The sequence below is a fragment of the Anneissia japonica genome, unplaced genomic scaffold, assembly GCF_011630105.1.
Source record: "Anneissia japonica isolate Jap-2015-1 unplaced genomic scaffold, ASM1163010v1 scaffold1005_len2656397_cov198, whole genome shotgun sequence".
NCBI classification, from domain to species: domain Eukaryota; kingdom Metazoa; phylum Echinodermata; class Crinoidea; order Comatulida; family Comatulidae; genus Anneissia; species Anneissia japonica.
In genome coordinates this window covers 559,744-579,206 of record NW_022683792.1, presented here as the reverse complement: position 1 = coordinate 579,206, position 19,463 = coordinate 559,744, and the positions used below count along the sequence as shown (strand labels likewise).

The window sequence follows — 19,463 nt, the reverse complement described above, 5'->3', positions numbered from 1 at the left end:
CGGCACGAATATGTGGAGAACGCAACGCCACGACGCGCGCGCAACAGATAATTTTTAATGACGATTCGTTCAGACTCTGCCACAAACAATCAACAGAAGACGTCATTTCGTCTATCGCTCACAGGGAGCGGAGTTGGATTAGTCGGCAGACGGCCGTACGTCGTATGACGTAGTGAGTGCCCGACTAAAATATGCAACCGTCCATGATCTGCAAATCTGCTATCACATTCATAATGGAAGGCCTATGTAATATTTCATGTCTATTAGAGCATCAATCGACTAAACTGCTGGTGGTCACAAATGTGTTGCGGAGATCTCTATAACCTTGGTTCCCAGCCCTATCTCTGCTTTGATGATGAAGTAAAGATGATGATGACGATGATGATAATAATAATAATAACAATATCAATAATTGATGATACTAGACACATACGTTTACACAAAAATACACGCACAAGTTCTTGTGGCTTTCTTAATTATAATTATTTTGCTTCTAAATTCATAAAAAAAAGTCTTCTAAGTAAATTTAAATTTTATTTTTTGAAGGTTTCCTAATTAAGTTCGTAACCTGAGCATTGAATGGGAGAAGTGGGAGACTCGTAGGGACACCGATGTCTGATGACGTGTTTCGTTGACCTATCTAACCAATCAAAGTAATTCAAATTCAGTCTCGCTGCTAGCTTCTTACCCAGCTTCTCCAGTTTCTGTAAAGGTTGAAAACACAGAAAACAAATAATTAATAGTATTACATGCATCTATAAAAATGAATATTCATCTATGTCTCTTCATTCCTCCTTGGATAGACCAACGGACTGAATTGTTGAAAGCTCGTGTTTTCGATCCAAGGGGTCCCTAAACATTGTATGTAACAAAATGTGGAGAACAACTCGCTGTTTTATGTGTGAATAAAAATAATAATAATACAAAAAAAATCGGTGTATTAAATGACGTACGCGTGGGCGAAGGGCTGCTGGGGGGTGTGGAGAGGTGGGAAATTAGGGAAGCTTGAAGGGTGAAGTAAAAAATTTACAGCATGTGACTGAATTTTTTCAGGAAGGGCGGGGGTTGGGGGCAATGGAACTTATTCTGGGGCAGAGCCATAGATAGAAAGAGTTGCGACATTGAGAATTTAGAAGCCATTTTGTGTCATACGCGATGCGCGTTCTGTGTCTAACGCATAGAGCTGTGTATAATATTGTATAATACAGTTAGCGGCCTCCTGTATAGTTTAATTTCATTTAATCTTTTATTTCATATTATAAAATAATACTGTAATAATTTACTATATTTAAGCAGTTCTTTAATCCTCGCCGATAGACCAAGAGAGCCCCTCGATGGCAAGCATTCTTTAATTAGGCAATCCTTAAGTAGCTCCTATTATTTTTGCAAATAAATGATATGTGACGACCAGCAAAAATTAATTAAATACGTATAAAAATGTAACTTAAATCCGTCTAGCGTACATAGATTGTTGCTCTTTAAATTTGAATATGAGCTAGCCCTATACAAATCTTATGTTATTAATTTAATTATTATTATTTATAAATATTAAAATAGTAGGTCAGTTGGCCGCAATATATAAACTGTGCTTTGCTGTAAATGTTATAAATTGTAAGTGTTAAATGATATACAGGATCTGTGATATATTCAACTTGTGATTATGTAACGTACATTTTATTGTATTAAAAGTCTCGCCTCTATTTTAATATTGTATTATGGCTGTACAGTATGTTACTTTTATAAACACACTGCAAGAGCGTGTCCGCTGTTTTAAAAGCGTCGTTTCCAAAATAAAGTTATAATAATTATATAGTATGCAATAGAAACAGCAAATCATTTAAGATTATTAAACATCATTTTTATTGTCATTGTCATTCGTATTTATACAGACTGTACAAAGAATTGAAATTAAGAAGAACAATAATTTTAATATTGTTTAGCGAACAACTTTCAAAGATTGTCAGAAAAGGGCGAAAAAAATTTTTTTTTCTTATTTAGCTTAAATATTTTTCCGAACGCATCTAGGCGAATGAGAAAATAAAATTTTAATGGTGAACGTAAACAGTGTAATAATGCAACTGATAAATGCTTTAAATTTATATAATTAAGGAAGAAAGGCGGGGGTTGGGGGCAATGGAACTTATTCTGGGGCATGCATCTACCATGCCCTTTAAATACTCCAATGCCTAGGCTATAGTGATCTACACTGTTAGTCAAGCGACCTCACCTCCTTGCGTACTGTTGACGATGTTAATGGTAGCTCTTCTGAGTGGTAGCCATTCAGTACAACTTTGTAATATACGTCACCGGCACCTAATAAATGATAGGTATGAAACGTTAGAATTAATTCATTCATTAACAAGAAATATTCTGACGACGAAAAAAGAGACAGACTGACACATCATCAATGATCATACAGCCAGATATTTATAGGCTAATGGTGATTTCCCCAATTCAAATGATCGCGAATTCTGGTAAAATATTATTCATAAATGAATATACTAGATAAATAAACTGGCACGGCGGCTGAGGTATAATAGGCCTATTCATGGAGTGGCAGACAGACGACATTGTGTGATGATTATATATAATTAGGTTAGGTTGTTCGTTTTTACTGGACATATTAACCGCGGATATTTAAACGGTTATTTAAAAAACAGGGTTAAATTTAGCAGCATACACGGGGCCAAAAAAGTAAACGTTTTACAGTGGATTCTTGAAGACTGAATATAAGGCCTACAAAAAGGAAAAAAAAAACCGAAATACAGAGAAATATTCTCAAAATCTAAAAGCAAATAAAAGAAGGCCTGACCTACATTTTGTAACCATTTGTTCCTATGAAAAATTTCATCATCGATTTTAGTATTCATATTCTGTATGTACGTGGTGAAGGTGTAGTGCACAAGGGAATTAGTAAAATGACGGTTTTAACAGGCTGGTTTTAATGTAAGCCTCCGAAAAGTTTCTACTGCATTATAGGCCTATATAGACCTAGGCCTACTTACCACTGTTTTGGCCGACAAGGCGAATATAGATATTATGAACATGACCTCGATATATCAGACGATCTTTGATTCGAAATTCATATCGAGAATTTGCAATATCTAATGTGAGTCTGCGCATATCCTTGTACATATACGCGGTGTAAAGCATGACGGCGATTGCGATGAAGAAAAACGATATATATTGCTGAAGTATAGAATGAGAGAAAAAAAAAACAGAAGAAAAATATAGTTAGTTGCACTGAAACAATTTATAATAATAAACGTACATTTTATATTATAGGTTACTGATCGGAACGGTAGCCTACAAGCCTACTCAAAAATCTGTTCTGAAATCTATCGATTACACTTGTGTAACTTAAGTATCCAGGCCTAGTGCGAATGCTAGAGAGTTAGCATTATTTATAACATGATTATATATGCCAGGCTTGTTCATTGACTTAGGCTATAATGGCGAAAGGAAAAGTGATTTACATCAGGTTTTGTCGAAGCGTAGAATATAACCATGCTGAGTGTGAGTCCAGTCAGAATACCTGCAGAGATTCCGAGCCAAGGCGAACGGAATGCAACCTCGTATCCTGTGATATGATAATTGATATAAATTAAAACGTTCAGAAAATAATAATATTGCCTAGCCTAGGCCTAGATTTTATTTGTACTCAAATAAATTTAATCTCATATACCGCATATCAAAATAGCAAAAGTTTTGATTAATGAAAAGAAGGCAAAGAAAATTGATTCCTAAATGAAAATTGTAATTACGATTTTACGAAGGTAAATATAGCCTACCTAGGCTAGGCATAGAAAAAAGAAAAACAAATTTAGAAAAGGACAGGTATAACATTATGAATATTATATGGGAAATGAAAGCGTTTTTATTAAAGGAGAGTGAAGGTTTTACAGTATGTGTCTTCTATCTTTTCATAAATGTAGGCTAGCCTAAAAATTAACTCACGATCTTCATCGATTTCATCAAACGGATAAACAGCATTCTTCTCTAACTTCAACTGGAATGTTTCCTCCGGTTTCGCAAAAATACTTACATCCCAGCTCCCAAATATTCCTACAACCATATTTATGAGATTGATGATGTTAAAAGACAGCGCTGTTCAAGTAGCCTAAGTCTATTTTTATTATATTGAAGCAAAGATTCTAGGCCTAGTGTCTTTGATTGAAGCACATGATAAATGTCCCACGTTCAGTTTGTTTTCTTAATTTTTGTCCTCGTGTGTAAATTTGGTAAATTGCATTTTAAGTTTCGAACGAACAATTTTCATTACGCGCGTGCGTAAAAATAATTCTAGCGTTCACACCCACCCTAACGCATGAACATTCCGTGTGACGTGTCGACACGCAACGACCTACCTAGCTACTCCTCCAAACCTCGAGATAGGTCCACTAATGAGTTATAGGCCTATATCAAAAGTATAGTTTGAATTCATTCATCATCTTCGAAATTAGTAAAAATATACTTTCTCGGTTATAATGTATTAGGCTCTGTCCAGATTATCATTATTGTCTTAGACAAAAAAATGATTTTATGCCCATATATAGTCATGTATGTGCCTATATATGGTCATGATGTGATGTCATCATGATCATATTTAGGCATGTCACATGTTTTTATCAAATATAATTTGATAGTCTGGACAGGGGTCTTACTTTGGTTTTGCATTTTATTCAGGCTTTGATACCAGAGCACAGGATAAAGACAGAATAGTATACCCATGGAGGTATTATCTCAATAATACCTCCATGGTACCATCAAAGATACTAGAAACACAAGAGTTCTACACAGAAAAAAATCTGTTCCACCGAAATGCATTGTGGGAATACAAACAACAGGGCGCCGCGTACGGCTGGATCTAAAAAACTTCTGCCACCGTTACATATCTGTGAATTTTGCGGAGGTTGAAATCGTTGCCATTATTCATAAGATACAAACAAGTAGGTATAAATAAATCAAAACAATAAAATGGCAGACACGAAGGCGCAGATTCGTATGACCGGACTCTGATTAGTGATAAAGTTTTCCTCCATTAATGCGTGCGTCAGGTTCTAGCTAGAGTTCCTATATGGAATCTCTAGTTCTGGTTCTAGCAAGAGAAGGGCGCCCTGTACCTCTGGACCAAGTATAGAAAACTTGCATTATAAAAAGAGAAGGGCGCCGTGTACGTCTGGTTCAATTTCCGCCTCATTTTTGCTATGCGAGTGCTCTATTAATATAACGCAATAAAAAGCTTTTCGGCAAGTATAATTTAAGCGGAGTACCTTAAGCTCTACTAAACACTGTTTTTTAAATCCTATTTGAGTAAATTACTTAGGATCACGTGCTGCTCTATAAACCAAACATTGATCAATGATTCATCCATTGATTAATTAAACTGTCAAAGATTATCAGTAGAGCAATGGTTAATATGAGCTCGACCCTTAACGGATAGAAGGGTTAAGCACTGTGAAGGCGCTAGACTTGCATTCACGCATTTATTCTTCACCTGCGCCAAACCAATTTTAATAGCCGTGATTCTTTGGTTGGAGGGCCAAATTATTTTAGAATTGATCTCACGGGACCAAAAAGAATCTCGGAGAAGTGAAGCAACTCGTCATGCCTAAAGTTTTTAGCAATTTCAAATTCTACGTTTGATTGTACTGTAAAAAAATATACAAAATATCGTGATTAACGTAATACCGTAAAGCCGGGCACTCACACTGCGCACGACGGTCGTTGGTGAGGAGGCGATTCTATAAGGAACGCAACGCGACGACGCGCGCGCAACGGATCGTTTTTAACAGATCCGTTCAGACTGCCACCGACGTTGCGTCGTCTATTGCTCACAGAGAGCGGAGTTAGATTCGTCGTGCGACGGTCGTACGACGCAGTGAGTGAGTGCCCGGCTTAACGCTATCATAAAAGTTAACGTCAGTCGAAATGAAGCCCATACTATCTTGAATTGAAGCTCAATGGCTTCTTTTTGAGAGGGACTTCTCGACCATTGGGCTTCTATTCGAGGTTTTACGGTATGATGTTGGTACAGTTCGGATTGACCCAAAATCTTCCTAAAATAAAAAGGAAAAAAAAAACTTTTCACTCAAATTTTGCGAGGGTCTTCGCCCCACAGGGCACCAACTGGTGATCCTGGCGGCCACTGCCCCACAGGCTTCGATTTCTCGCTCCTCTTGCAATGTGCTCGCGTACGCTATAGATATTCTCTATGGCGAAAATAGATCTCAGGAATGGAATAAGTTATTAGGAAAGGACTGCAACTTTCTAGTTGAATATTCATGAGTATAGCGCGCCCTCTATTGACTTCTGCCTTAAATGACGAGGGAAAAAAATTTCGTCGCCGCCGGGCCCACCCAGTGGTTCAAACCATGCCAGAGATTCAAATGAAAATAATCATCATTTATTTTTAAAAATGTCACCATTTTAATTGCAGCCCTGATTACGAAAATGTAGAATACATTTTTGATTTTAATTATATTAGCACAATTTAATATACCTTCATTATTCATACAGTTATAGCTATTCTAACGATAAACAGAAGGAATCATAATAACATACATGATGATCATTTGGTAACAAACAACAATGTTTCTCTTGTAGAAAGTACTTTTATCAGGACGACAAATATCGACGATGTAACATTCAGAATACAAGACAAAATATTCGTTTTGTGAATATAACAGTTCTTTACAATGAGAACGAAAATAAATGAATTCAATATATATGCAGTCCGTAAATATTTTCTAATATATACAACAAAACGTTTTCTGGATTCATTTTTGTTGAAAACCAATAAGAATTTTTAAGTTTTATCCTTATGTTTTTAAACTCTTGGTGACCCGTTTTTAGTAAGAGACAGACATAATATCACCTTGTCAAGACACCAAGGGTCAGGGTGGTGGAATTAGTAAAATCTCATTATCACTTTGATAGTTTGAAGGGGTTGTTTGATATACCAGAGGAGGTAACTTTGAAAATGGGGTTCAGCTGAATGGTCACGGGCCTGGAAATTTTGAATTTTCAACAGCTTTTCAAAATAAATTTCAGTAGTTTCAGTAGACACTGTGCTCCGATCTAACATAAAAAAAATGCAATTAATATCATAATATTGCAACATCATTCAATAAATAATAATCATATATAATAATTATAATAAATAAAATAAAACCTTCCTTGACACTAAAATGCAATTCTTGGAATATATGGTAATTTGATTAGGTAGAAGTTGATTATCACATTTTTCATGAGAGTAATGATATTTGACGGTTAATATGGTTAGATTCAATGCTATTACAAAATCAAGGCATTAATCTGAGTTTAATATACTGTATGTTTCATCTCTTGTATAAATGTAAATCGTAAAAAAATGAGGATATTATAATGCTGAAGATTTACAATAGCCAAATTTATGGTAAGACTCTTATAATCGAGATCCAAAGTTATGATTAAAGTACCTACTGTAAATAAAGCATAATTCGTGAATAGGTTCTGTTGCACCAATGTGCATGTATCTAAAAATGATGTAATACAAGCATGCTTAGGTTTCAGTACAGCCTTAAACTTTTGTAATATTAAAGCACCTTATATATAAAAAATATCCCGCAGTGAGAGGATAGGGTTAAGTTAATGGGAAGAAAATTAATCCTTTGTCTTGTGAAGAGAGGGATAGGCATATATACCTTGTGAAAAAAACAGGGTTAGACTACTGTATGTATTGTGGTAAAAATAATAGACCTATGCTAACTTAATTACACTTGGTGCACACTGTTCTATATTCTGGATGCACAATATATAAAATAATATACTCTTTAGTTTAGGGGCAAGATATTTTTGATCAATACTTATGATCAACAATTCGTCGCTCACATCACGAACTAACACAATTAAATTCAATTGTGTTAGTTCGTGAAATTAAAAAAGCGCGTCAAAATACGCGCTATTGTCGTTAAGGACTTTTTGTGTGGTAAAGAATACAAAATTGGTTGACAACCAATACGCGCTCGTTTTGACGCGCTACTGTGATTTCACGAACTAACACAATCTACTTTGATTGTGTTAGTTCGTGATGTGAGCGACGAATTACACATTCATCAAAGGTCACAAAGCCATTATCTCAGCTCCATGTTCCTAATTGTGACAAACACTAAATGACAAAAAGCTCTGTGAACAGCATCAAGCTTGATGTACAAATACATAATGTTACTGTAAAACCTTAAATAGAAGCCCTGGGCTTTTTAGCACACTTGGATAGGCTTCTTTTCAAGATGGGCTTCTATTTTTGCGATTACTTTTTGAAAACTAAAGAGGGGGCTTCTTTTCAAAATGAATGCTGCTGTAAATTTTGGCATTGCTACCAGACAACATTTTTCAACTATCGACTTCAAAATTCTGTTCAATATTTTTAAATTTTAAACATTCTGCTAGTACAATAAAATAACATTGATACTGACATATCTAATATAATCAGATATGTCTTCTTTCAAAGTTTTACGGTATATGCAAATCGGATATTTGTCACTGAACACTTGATAGTGTGGAGACACTATACAGTAATGGTTGACTGTGGGCTATATCTCAGTACCATAATTTTAATTCTGATTACATAGACGATAAAAAATCATAATACTAAAAGTTATGCAATATTTCTCAAGAACAACATGCAAATCGTCTGCGTGCTATCTCCATGCTTTTCACTTTGGTCCATTCGTTTTTCTCTTCATCATACTTCTCTACACTGTTCAGGTTGTTTGATCCGTCATAGCCCCCAATGGCGTATATATGCTGCCTCACCACTGCGAGTCCTAGCCCGCTTCGAGGAGTTGCCAATGGAGTCATAGCATGCCAGAGGTTTGTGCTAGGATTATAAACTTCCACGCTGTCGAGACTATAACAGGGCAAAGAAGAAGATTGTTACGTTGGCGTATATATTCTGCATATTATATAGTACACCCTTGGCCTCCTTTATTTCCATAGTGGCCATTCGTAGCATGCTTTTGGCATAACTTAGACCGTCGTAGCATGTAGCATTAATGCTAAGCATAATTTAATGAAAATGTAGCGTACCTATATTTAGAATTGATGTAAATTTCATTAGGGCCAACATTTAGAAAAATAAATTGCAAGAAAGTCTGAGTGCCATTTCTACAGGCAAGTAGGAAACAGAGTGTTATTGGTCAGGCCAGAGGAATCTTAGTACCTCAAAAGAGACTCAACGTGCATCTCATCGGTCTCTTCAAATTTCGATCCAGATGATGAGATTTTAGCCCCCACCCCTGGTAAAAATCACTAGTAATTATGTTGAAGTTAAATTTACCAGAGAAGTACAACAATACAGTGTGAGATGCACTCTTTGCTCATACCACATAAAACAAGGGTTTAATGTCATTTAAACAGAGAACTATTTATCTAAGCAACTTTAATTGGGCTTGCAATTTTTGTTATCCTTATTTTTTATACAGAATTTGAACACTAAACAAAAAATAAAACTACAAAAAGTTTTAAAGTAAGATCTCCTGCAACATAATTTAATATCTACTCCTCCCCACTTTTGCCAACACTGGTGGGTAAGGTGAGACTTCCACATATTATTTTATACTGTTTTTAGATGAATTTTCATAGTGTATTTAAATTCCATATTTTACATGATAAATGTTTTACGTATTATTATTTTAAAGTAAATTTATATTAATGTTAACTTTTTATTGTTTTTTTTTTGTGAACTGTATTTTTGGACACAGAGTTTTTGGAGAACATATTAGATATTGATTTAGTTCACTTTCTGGAATCCTCTCTCTCACTCTTGTTCATCTACCGCATCCTCTTTCTTGTGCTTATTTTTTTTGCTTTGTACCATTAGGAAGACATAAATGAAATGAAATTAAATCTAATACTCTCCAAAGCAACGCCAAAGAGTAAAAATATAATCAGATTTTAGAAAATGATGAAGGTAATACATTTCATGTAGTTATGTAGAACACTTAACAATTAAGATCTGATGAATATATAACTGATGAAATAAACTAACATTACAAATGTAGGTGGATGCACTATGGAACATTAAAAAAACTAGGCTAATCTATTGCACTTAAAAGGCATAAGACAAAGCAATCAGTCGAGATTAATGAAAAAATAATTAATTTAATGGTTCTGGTTAATATTCCTATCCATTTCACAATATATTTAACTCATTATCCGATCAACAACATTTAAAAAAAAAAAAGAAATGAAATTAGATTGGTTGGTTATGTCAATGAAAGAACCTTATAAATAATTGCTACATCGTGTTGTAATGCTCTTGCTGATTATGTGACACAAAGATGAATAAATGTTTTCATACGCTTATTTACTGTAGGTTGTCAAGTCCCAACACACCTAAAATACCCTGATTGGAGACTAGATCGGCAATCCAGTGGCACTATTCAACAATATACAGTACTGCGTATTCTGTTTAAATCTGAGATGGTTCTCTAATTGAGTTCTGTGAAGAAAAATAATGTTGAAGTATGTCACCACTTACCACTGACTATGATCACAGCCACCAGCTACATAAATCTTATGGTTGTAGACAACAGCAGCAAGCATTGAGCGACTACGTGACATTGGTGCTAATGCTGTCCATGTATTTTGCTGGAAGAAAATAATTTAATACTTAATACTGACACAACGTATTAAACAAAAGTACACAGACAAAATTCACAGCTATATCCAGTAGGGTCCTTCTGGTGGTGATTGTGCAGTACACCGGGAGACAATCCCCTACTATTTTCCAACGAGTGTACTGCGTTTTTTAACGTGCACATGCGCCATATTGCATATAGGACCAATGGCTTAAACGTCTCATCCAAAAGACGGTGTGCTATCGTAACTTGCATTCAGCCCTCCAGCTGAAATACAAGGAGAGCAGCCATGGGAATTGAACCGGGGACCAGCAGATCTCCACAGTTCAGCGCACACAGAGAGGCTACCACCAGTTTAGCCGACTGATCTATTGCAAGGGGTTGAGGTGTGCACAAGTGATTGGGGTACTCACAGGTGGTTATGGAGCTTTCAAGAAATAAGCTGCTCAAAAGGTGTTGGAGTGCACTTAGAGGGTTAGAATGCTCACAAGGGCTGGGTACTCAAAGGGGAATGTAATTACATGAATTTGGGGTGCTAGCATAGTATTCAAAAGGTGTTGCATTACCAAAGGAATGAGGAAATTTACGGGATTTGTGAATTTCTTGGAGATTGAGTTCCCTAAACATTTTATTTTAGGAGCAAATAAAAAGTCACAATTTTGTCAAACCCCTGAGCAAACACTTCGGTGTAAATTTATGGTAACTTAGTAATTGATAAATAATAACAAAAATATTAATTAATAACAATATTAAAAAAGCAAAACGTATAAATAAAAATTTGAGACAACCTGTCAACTACCTGTACCACTGGGGACTTTCAGAGGCCTAGGCACTTCGCTTTACTTAGTTACCAGTGTTTATTTGCGCTGTGACTGGTACATGACCTTCTTGTTATAATGAGTTAGTCTATTCCTAGGCTAGTCCTTGAAAACAAAATGTCAAAAAAAACAAAGGGGTGCATAAAACCTGTCAAAAGAAGATATGTGTCTGGAAAAACGAAATTTGCTCAGGCTAGGTTGCCTCAGTGAAAAAATGCAAGATGTTGGTGGTGCTGTTTCAAAATAGACCCGATAAAATTGTGAATACATTATGAACGCATGAGGCATTATGATTCCATACAAAACTATTATTTTACCATTGGGGTGTATCGCTCAACAGTGTTTAAATCTGTGACACCATCATAACCACCAATCACATAAATTGAACCAGCAAATCCAACGGCACAAGCCATACTTCGAGGTCCATTCATTTCTGGAATAAAGTACAGCATATTTTGATGAATCAATAGAGATTGCATCATTAAAACCAACAAAATTAAAATTGATATAATCAAAAGAAATCATACATTGTACAAAATAAAAAAAATAAAAAAATAAATAAAATTAAAAAAATAAATTATAAAAAAAGACAAGATTTACAAGAATAACCAATTGAACCAGCAAATCCAACGGCACAAGCCATACTTCGAGGTCCATTCATTTCTGGAATAAAGTACAGCATATTTTGATGAATCAATAGAGATTGCATCATTAAAACCAACAAAATTAAAATTGATATAATCAAAAGAAATCATACATTGTACAAAAAAAAAAAAAAAAATTAATAAATAAAATAAAAAAAATAAATTATAAAAAAATAAATAACTAAAATTTCAAAAAATTCATAAAATAAAATAAAAACCAGGACAAGATTTACAAGAATAACCAATAAAAAACCTCAAGAACCTCTATATTATATTGATACTACATTATAATTTTAATGGAGTACTATACTTCTTTTTCAAAAGCCTGGTCTTAACATGTTGTTAAGTGAATTTGAATGAATGAAATGTCTTTGCTACTGTCCCAACTGGAAGGCTAAAAATACAATTTGAATACTTCACCATCTTCGCATGCTAAGAAATGCTGAGCAGGGGAGTGTATCCTAGTAATGTTCAACTCAACACCAGTCTTCAGACATCAGGTTACACGAGGTAAGTTTATACTCAAAGAATTGGTTTAAAGTACGTGTTCAAATAGATCATGATTACAAATGGGTCTGTAGTTTAGTTCTTAATTAATATGATAATTACGGTAGAGTACCTGCTATATTGGTCCACTCATTGGATGTTGGATCATATTTCTCAGCTGTACTTAAACTTGAGTATCCATCATAACCGCCACAGGCATACACACGACCCATTAATGCTGTCACAGCGACGCTGCTACGACATGCTTGCATCGGTGCCACTGTCCGCCAGGTTTTAGTCTGTGGATCAAAGCACTCATTCACATTGAGGACTGAGGAATTGGATCCACCTACACAGTATATGATGTCATCTACGGTGACGGCACCGAAACCCCGCCGAGATATTTTCATCGGCGTCAAAGTACACCAACAATCAAGGGAAGGGGTGTACAGTTCCATATTGTTAGTTGTGCTTCTATCTCGGTTAAGTTCACCACCTGAAAAGTATAAAAAATTATTGTTATTACAGCAAAATCTCAATTATTTACCACTGTTCAAATAGGGTTCGTAATTGAGCAAGTTTGCAATTCAAAGAGTTATGATTGTTTTTTAAACTTTAGTGGGGATAAACTTTGCGACAATTATCCAAGGGGACATTTCAATAAACATTTTAGTAAGAAAACAATATAACTAGATTACATCTTATGAGAAAATAGCTGAAATTGCCTGCACTGACTGCAATGTTTTTATTTTGTTACTTCATTTTCTGCAAGTCAAATTTGTACAGTAACTTCAAATAGAGAGTTTTTAATTGGTAAGTTTGTCATTGAAATCAAGTTTACTGTACATAATATTATCATTAAAAGATATCTGCAAAGGTGATGCAGCAAATGTTTGACTGACACAAAATCATAGGAAATATTAAAGGAAGTGATTGTAGCAGCTTATTACATGACAGTGCTTTAAAGTTTCATGAAAATTGGCTTGATATTGTCTTTTCCAAAGGTCATTCCTTTACGAACGTGTTCCATGATGATGACTTAACAAGATTTATCTCACAGCTGAAACCCCCCCAATTGGCTTTAAATAAACCATACATAATTTAATAAAAACAAAAAGCAAATGCTGTATACTATACAGCAGTTCAGCACCAAGGCATTCACATTACAACAAGTGACATATTAGCATTCCATTCTTATTAATAATATAATACTTCAATATTATTATTAATTTCATTATTTGTTTGTAGCGTTTTTATTAATTAAACAATAACCTTTTTCATTATTTTCTATCATTATTTACAGTTACAGGTACTGGACATTATTTATCATACTGTACAGTACTTCTTGATTTCATAGATTATCAATGAAAAGTGAATAATATCTTACTAACCAATAACATAGATGTTCCGTGAATTGTTGTAAGATGTCCTTGGGACTGTTCTTATGCTCACTTCCCAATGTAGACCAGGGTAAAACTGACTACCATGGTAACGTCGAGCTTCATCGTAAAAGTTCTGGCAATCAGGAACAACGGTGACAATGTTATCTTTGACAACATTATTCATCAGAAACTTCCAAGACATTAATGGAAAGCGGATGTGTTCAAAGACCTTAGCAGCGTACTGTACACGAGAGGTGTCCATTTGGAACCATGCCACTACTGGTTGATAGACCTCGGATTCCTTCTGGACATTGATGTCATCTGCCTCAATGATCTCTATCAGTTCACTGACACTCAGATGCAGAAACTCCTCATTTTCAGCAACTTTTGTGAAGTGCTGCTTTGTGTACTTCTTCGCAGCAGCTTCTAAATTGCTACAACCATGCCGCTGAGCGAAGCTTTTGATGCCAAGGCAGTTGGACGGATGAAGTCGATCCATCATGAAGGCGCAGCCAATTTCCAGAAGGTTCTCCATCTGAAAGAGGCTGGCACCTATTAGTATATTCTGTACATTAGACTCATTTAGCTCAATTTTAGTTGTGTACATGAAATTAACTATAGCATCGACAGCATCCGAATCCAAATCTTTTAACTCTATCACCTTCTCCCTGCATTCTCTTAACCTACTGGTGAACATTGCATTGAAGTATGGCGAAGAAGCTGCCAGTATTAATCTATGAGCATGGATGTTTTTGCCACAAACAATAAGCGTGACATCGCAAAGGTCTTCATGAGTGCGTAGAGTACTGATGGTTAAAAGTAAGTCAACAGCATGCTTTGTAAATAAATCGGGTAAATCAATTGAAGTTTGATGGTTATTATTTGAAAGACGTTTCTTAAGGAATATACCATTACTTGTGGTCCCACAATCAGCAGCTGTCATTTTCAATTATCTGTAATGAAATCAAAAGATTCATTTTCAAAAAATATTTGAAAAAGTTTAAAATACAAATAAAAAATTGTATTGAAAATTTTAGTATTTGATTCAATGAATGTGTTTCATTTCATTGGAAGATGAAAAAGCATTTGATTCTATGAACATTTCAATGTTTGAAATTAAGGGGCTTGAAGAATCTACAAGGCTTTACCTTGTTTCGTGAAAGATTGTCAGTGAAGTGCAGAAAAAAAATAAAAATTTGTTTTCTCATTTAGCTAAATGATGTTGCCAAAACCATCTATGATCTAGGCGGAAGAGAAAATAAAACTTTATTAAGGAATTAAACAGTGTATTAATGAGATTGATAAATGCTTTAAACATAATTCACGAAGAAATATCTTATTTTTTTGAGATTTCAGGAGAGTGGAGGGCGTAATAAAAATAAATACAAAATTTAACATTTTTACGAAATTTTTATTTTTTCGTAACTGGCCAAAAATAAAATTGTATTTTTATTCAAAATCACCATTATTGGTGGTCGGCGGATTCTCTAAACAAGGTATAAAAAAGTCTCGCCTTATGTTCAATAAAACTGAAAATTTTGAGCATGGTAGACAATTTTGGGTAGGCTAATTAGCCTCTACAAGTTAGGAATTGTGCCAGAGAAGAGGCGGATAGTTAACCCATTAAGACAGCACTATTTCCCACTACTCCTTGAAGTATACTTAATTTTGTAAAATTTAACAGCTTTTAAAAAATATATAATTTTGTTTCAACAAACAGATGTAGGCACTGTACAATATGCGTTTTAAATATAATAGAAATTATTAATATTAGGCCTACTTCAGGCTGTTGTAAATTCAATATTTATAGCATATTTTTGGACCCTGGGGTGTATCACAATTGGAAATAAATTGGTGCTTACTACTTATTACATACCTCACAAACAGTAGCCTAGACATGATAGTATCCAAAAATTGATGACAAGCCTAGTAGACCAACACACAGAAAACTTGAATTTTGTACTATAAGCCCACATTGTAAACAGTACCAGCAAGTGAAAATCAATAAAATATTTATAAAGAAGACTTTCTCATTTAAAATATGGTTTGGAGAGAATTAGAAATTCCTCTAAAATTTTATGATAAGAATTGTTCAGAAAAAATGCTTCAAAGCATATTAAATGAGAATATTTTTTATTCAATTTATGTTTAATCCATTCGTTGAATGTTGCTGGTACTGTATTGTTTAAAATTACGTTTAAAATACAATGTACAAAAATATAAAAATTCATCCTTTCTGTGTTGGCAAATTAGTTATGTACAATTAGCTAATTTGCATTTTAAATTGCATTTTTGCATTACTATAATTAGTTAAATTACCATGTTTCAAAATATGTTGAATTACATTTACATATATGTTTTAATACCTAGTATATAATTCGCAGTGATTATTTTTACGAGTCGTGAAAATAGTTCCCAATGCTATTCTTACGACGATCGCTAGCGCATGCGCGATAGCGTCCCTCGTCGCGGAAAAAATAAACAAGTCTTGAACTGAGCGAACCGCGACGCTAATTCTAGCCTAGGCCTATCTCTAGGACAAGAGAAAGGCCACACAGGCTTGGTACTGGCCAGCCTATGCAGCGGAAGCGCTAGGAGTGAACTACATGTACGCAGCTAGGAATAGCGTGGACTACTTGTAGGCCTTCATACTTGTATGCTCCCTGGTCCAGGGTGGTAGAATAAAACATGAATTTTTCAATTTTGTAAAACACAAATTTTAAACATGAAAAATTAATTAATGTTTAGCCTAGGGCCTCCCCCAACTATATATAGGCCTAACGGCCAAAAAGCCTATAAGTTTGTTCGATGTTTAATTTTGTGATTGCGAATCCCCTTAATGGCGGGTATTCCTGGAAATTTATTACCAATTATTTTTATTTGATTACTGATATTACAGTTTATTAATTGGTGTTATTTTTCTCTTTTACTGAAACAATGCAAATATAAGTCGATTTTTTTTTTAGATCAGTGATAGTTATTATTTGTCATACGTTTGTTTTCTTGTTTGTTGCGTTTCCATTACCATTAACGTTCTGATCATATTTTTTTATTTTAGTACGTAACAGTACTGTATCTATCCTGGTCATAAGGATAACAGTTGGTTTTAATGGATGTTGTTAAACCAGGTTAAACAAGAAATAAATAAATAGTATTGTATGTTCTGTATTGAAAACTATGTTCTTTTCTTGCAGTCCCAGAAGTGAAGTGCGATCAGACGTATACAGTACATTTTTTTTTTTATACAGTAGTAACTTTTCAATTTATGAATGCTTCATAATAAAGGCCAATGTGTTTGTTACAATATTGAATTGATTTGTTCAATCAAATATGCATTTATAGGCTATCTGATTTTTGTAAAATATATGCAATAAGAAAGTATAATACATACACAAGTACGGTATTGAAGTACATGCCATCGTGTTGGGATTCAATATTTTGACAATAATTAATAATTATTAGGTAAACGCACAATACGACATGTTCACTACCATTACATGCGTTGCACCTAAAAATAGCCAGTCGTCTATGTTTAGCATCTACCCTGTGGAAGTGCACCCACTTTCCTGAAGCTGGCATGCAATCTGCTTCACCCTCAAGTGTACCGTGGAAATTTGTTTGTAGGAACATAACGATTCTTTCTGATACAGTATTTTTATAGTACATGGTCCAAGCAACAGGAACAGGTACTGTAATAGGCCTCATCAGAGTGAATTTAGATTTTAATAAACATGTGTATATTTATTGGTGTATTTTAAAAAGTAATCAGCCTACCTATGTATCCCAAAATGGAAATAAAAGATAAAGGAAGTACAAAACTTGTTTGAGCTTTACCTAAAAAGAACCTCTTGGGGGAACTTTAATAGTCCATCCCCTTTATCAAAGGGGCGGCGCTAGCAGGGCAAAGGACTCCCGTTAGGGACATTTGGGGAAAAACATTTGGGGAAAAAATGAAAACATTTGGGGAAAAACTGAAATCTCGAGCGCCGAAATTACAATTTAAGCATGCCTTACTAAGCTGTAAAATTGTAGGGATTAAAAACTGTAGTGCAGTGCTACGATGTGCGTGGTATTGTATACCGTACTGTTACGATCGTATGGGTTGCAGTGGTGGTGCCAGCTCTTCCCCGACTGGGGGCTGGTACTTTTGACAGGATAAAAAATCCCATAATTAACACAAAATGTTATTTTTGAATTTAAAAAAAAAATTCTCCTACAAATTTTATCGGGGAGCTTAGACCTCTCGTCGGGAATTCCTGACGCCGCCCTACTTCATCAAATCACAGTATATTTTATTTTTATTTATACTACTATTAATATTATAAACATGATATGGAAAGGCAGCAAACAATCATATGCAAAACAAATGACATGCTAATTTCATAAATCTTCATTTTATTAAGCATTTTAAACATGGTCAAATAATCGGGAAACACAACAATGACAATTATACGTGTCTCAAACCAATCGATTTGCATTTGCATTGTTTCTGTAAAAAGAGAAAAATAATAATTATTAATAAACTTATTAAACAATTAATAAATATTATCAAATAAAAATAATTGGTAATAAATCAGGAATACCGGCCTTTGAGTGGGAATCACAAAATTGAACATGAAAACAATTTTGAAGGCTTAGCCGATAGGCCTATATATCGTTTGGGGATAAATAGGCCGTAGGCTCACATTTTTCACATAATTTTTCCTGTTTAGGACTAATTTTTGTGTTTTACAAAATTGAAATTCATTTTTTATATATATACTGCCACCCACCCCAGGAAGCTGTTATGAAGGTATGAATGTGTAGGCCTAAAATATTCTAGCTGCGTACATGTAGTTCACTCCTAGCGCTTCCGCTGCATAGGCTGGCATCTACCAAGCTTGTGTGGCCTTTCTCTGGTCCTAGAGATAGGCCTAGGCTAGAATTAGCTCAGTTCAAGACTTGTTTATTTTCCCCGCGACGAGGGACGCGATCGTCGTAATAATAGCATTGGGAACTATTTTCACGACTCATTGTAAAAATAATCACTGCGTATATAATTTATATATAGGCCTAGGCTATAGAAATATGCTATGGAATTCCCCAGGCCAGGGGACTGAAATTATCCCCAAGGGTGGGAAATTTATCCCCAGAAGTGAAAAATGTTTCAGTGTGGGAACAGATGGACCAAAGCCTCAGCTTATAATTATAAGCCTAGGCCTGCCTAGCCAGCCAGCAACAGTTGGGAATTTCCCAGTCCAGGAGAAAAAATCTAGATAGGCCTAGGCCTAGGCCTACTTGCTTCACAATTTGAAAAAAATCCAACTTTAGTCTTTAGTCTAGGCCCTATTATTATTACTAAGTTCTAATCCGGCGCCTACCTTAGACCACTGCTTACAAAAATAGGAGACCTAGACCTAGTTACGAGTGGTCTAGTTATAAGCCTAAGCTAGGGTCTAGTACTAAGTAGTACTACTAGCCTAGGCCTAGGTAGGCCCTAGCTAGAGCCTAGGGAGGGTAGTTTATCTTACT

At 34.9% G+C, this 19,463-nt stretch overlaps 2 protein-coding genes across 5 annotated transcripts in view; both read right to left on the bottom strand.

The window, feature by feature from the left end:
- Positions 1-551: 551 nt before the first annotated feature.
- LOC117102744 (transmembrane protein 249-like) lies at positions 552-4,677 on the bottom strand. The gene is made up of 6 exons (XM_033243155.1): positions 4,665-4,677; positions 3,958-4,107; positions 3,477-3,580; positions 3,006-3,189; positions 2,228-2,313; positions 552-704 (listed from the first exon to the last, which is right to left on the bottom strand). The coding sequence occupies exons 1-6, from the start codon at positions 4,675-4,677 to the stop codon at positions 552-554; spliced, it is 690 nt and encodes a 229-aa protein (XP_033099046.1).
- A 2,494-nt stretch (positions 4,678-7,171) lies between these two features.
- Positions 7,172-19,463, bottom strand: part of LOC117101538 (kelch-like protein diablo) — a 14,103-nt gene continuing 1,811 nt past the window's right edge. For 2 of the 4 annotated variants that reach the window (XM_033241529.1, XM_033241510.1), the window contains exons 2-6: positions 13,962-14,905; positions 12,704-13,066; positions 11,758-11,873; positions 10,523-10,632; positions 7,172-8,890 (exon numbers count right to left, since the gene is read on the bottom strand). In XM_033241529.1, coding sequence (XP_033097420.1) covers positions 8,653-8,890; positions 10,523-10,632; positions 11,758-11,873; positions 12,704-13,066; positions 13,962-14,895 — 1,761 coding nt within the window. In that variant the 5' untranslated portion in view covers positions 14,896-14,905 and the 3' untranslated portion in view covers positions 7,172-8,652. Of the gene's footprint in view, positions 8,891-10,522; positions 10,633-11,757; positions 11,874-12,703; positions 13,067-13,961; positions 14,906-15,100; positions 15,185-15,828; positions 15,882-19,463 lie in introns of those variants that run through there. The other 2 variants (XM_033241538.1, XM_033241521.1) reach the window with 2 other exon arrangements.

Excerpts from the sequence above, each read along its gene's own strand:
- LOC117102744 (XM_033243155.1), bottom strand. Across the intron at positions 3,581-3,957 it reads TGATGAAATCGATGAAGATC|GATACGAGGTTGCATTCCGT; the intron begins GTGAGTTAATTT and ends ATCATATCACAG. Across the intron at positions 705-2,227 it reads CGTCAACAGTACGCAAGGAG|AAACTGGAGAAGCTGGGTAA; the intron begins GTGAGGTCGCTT and ends CAACCTTTACAG.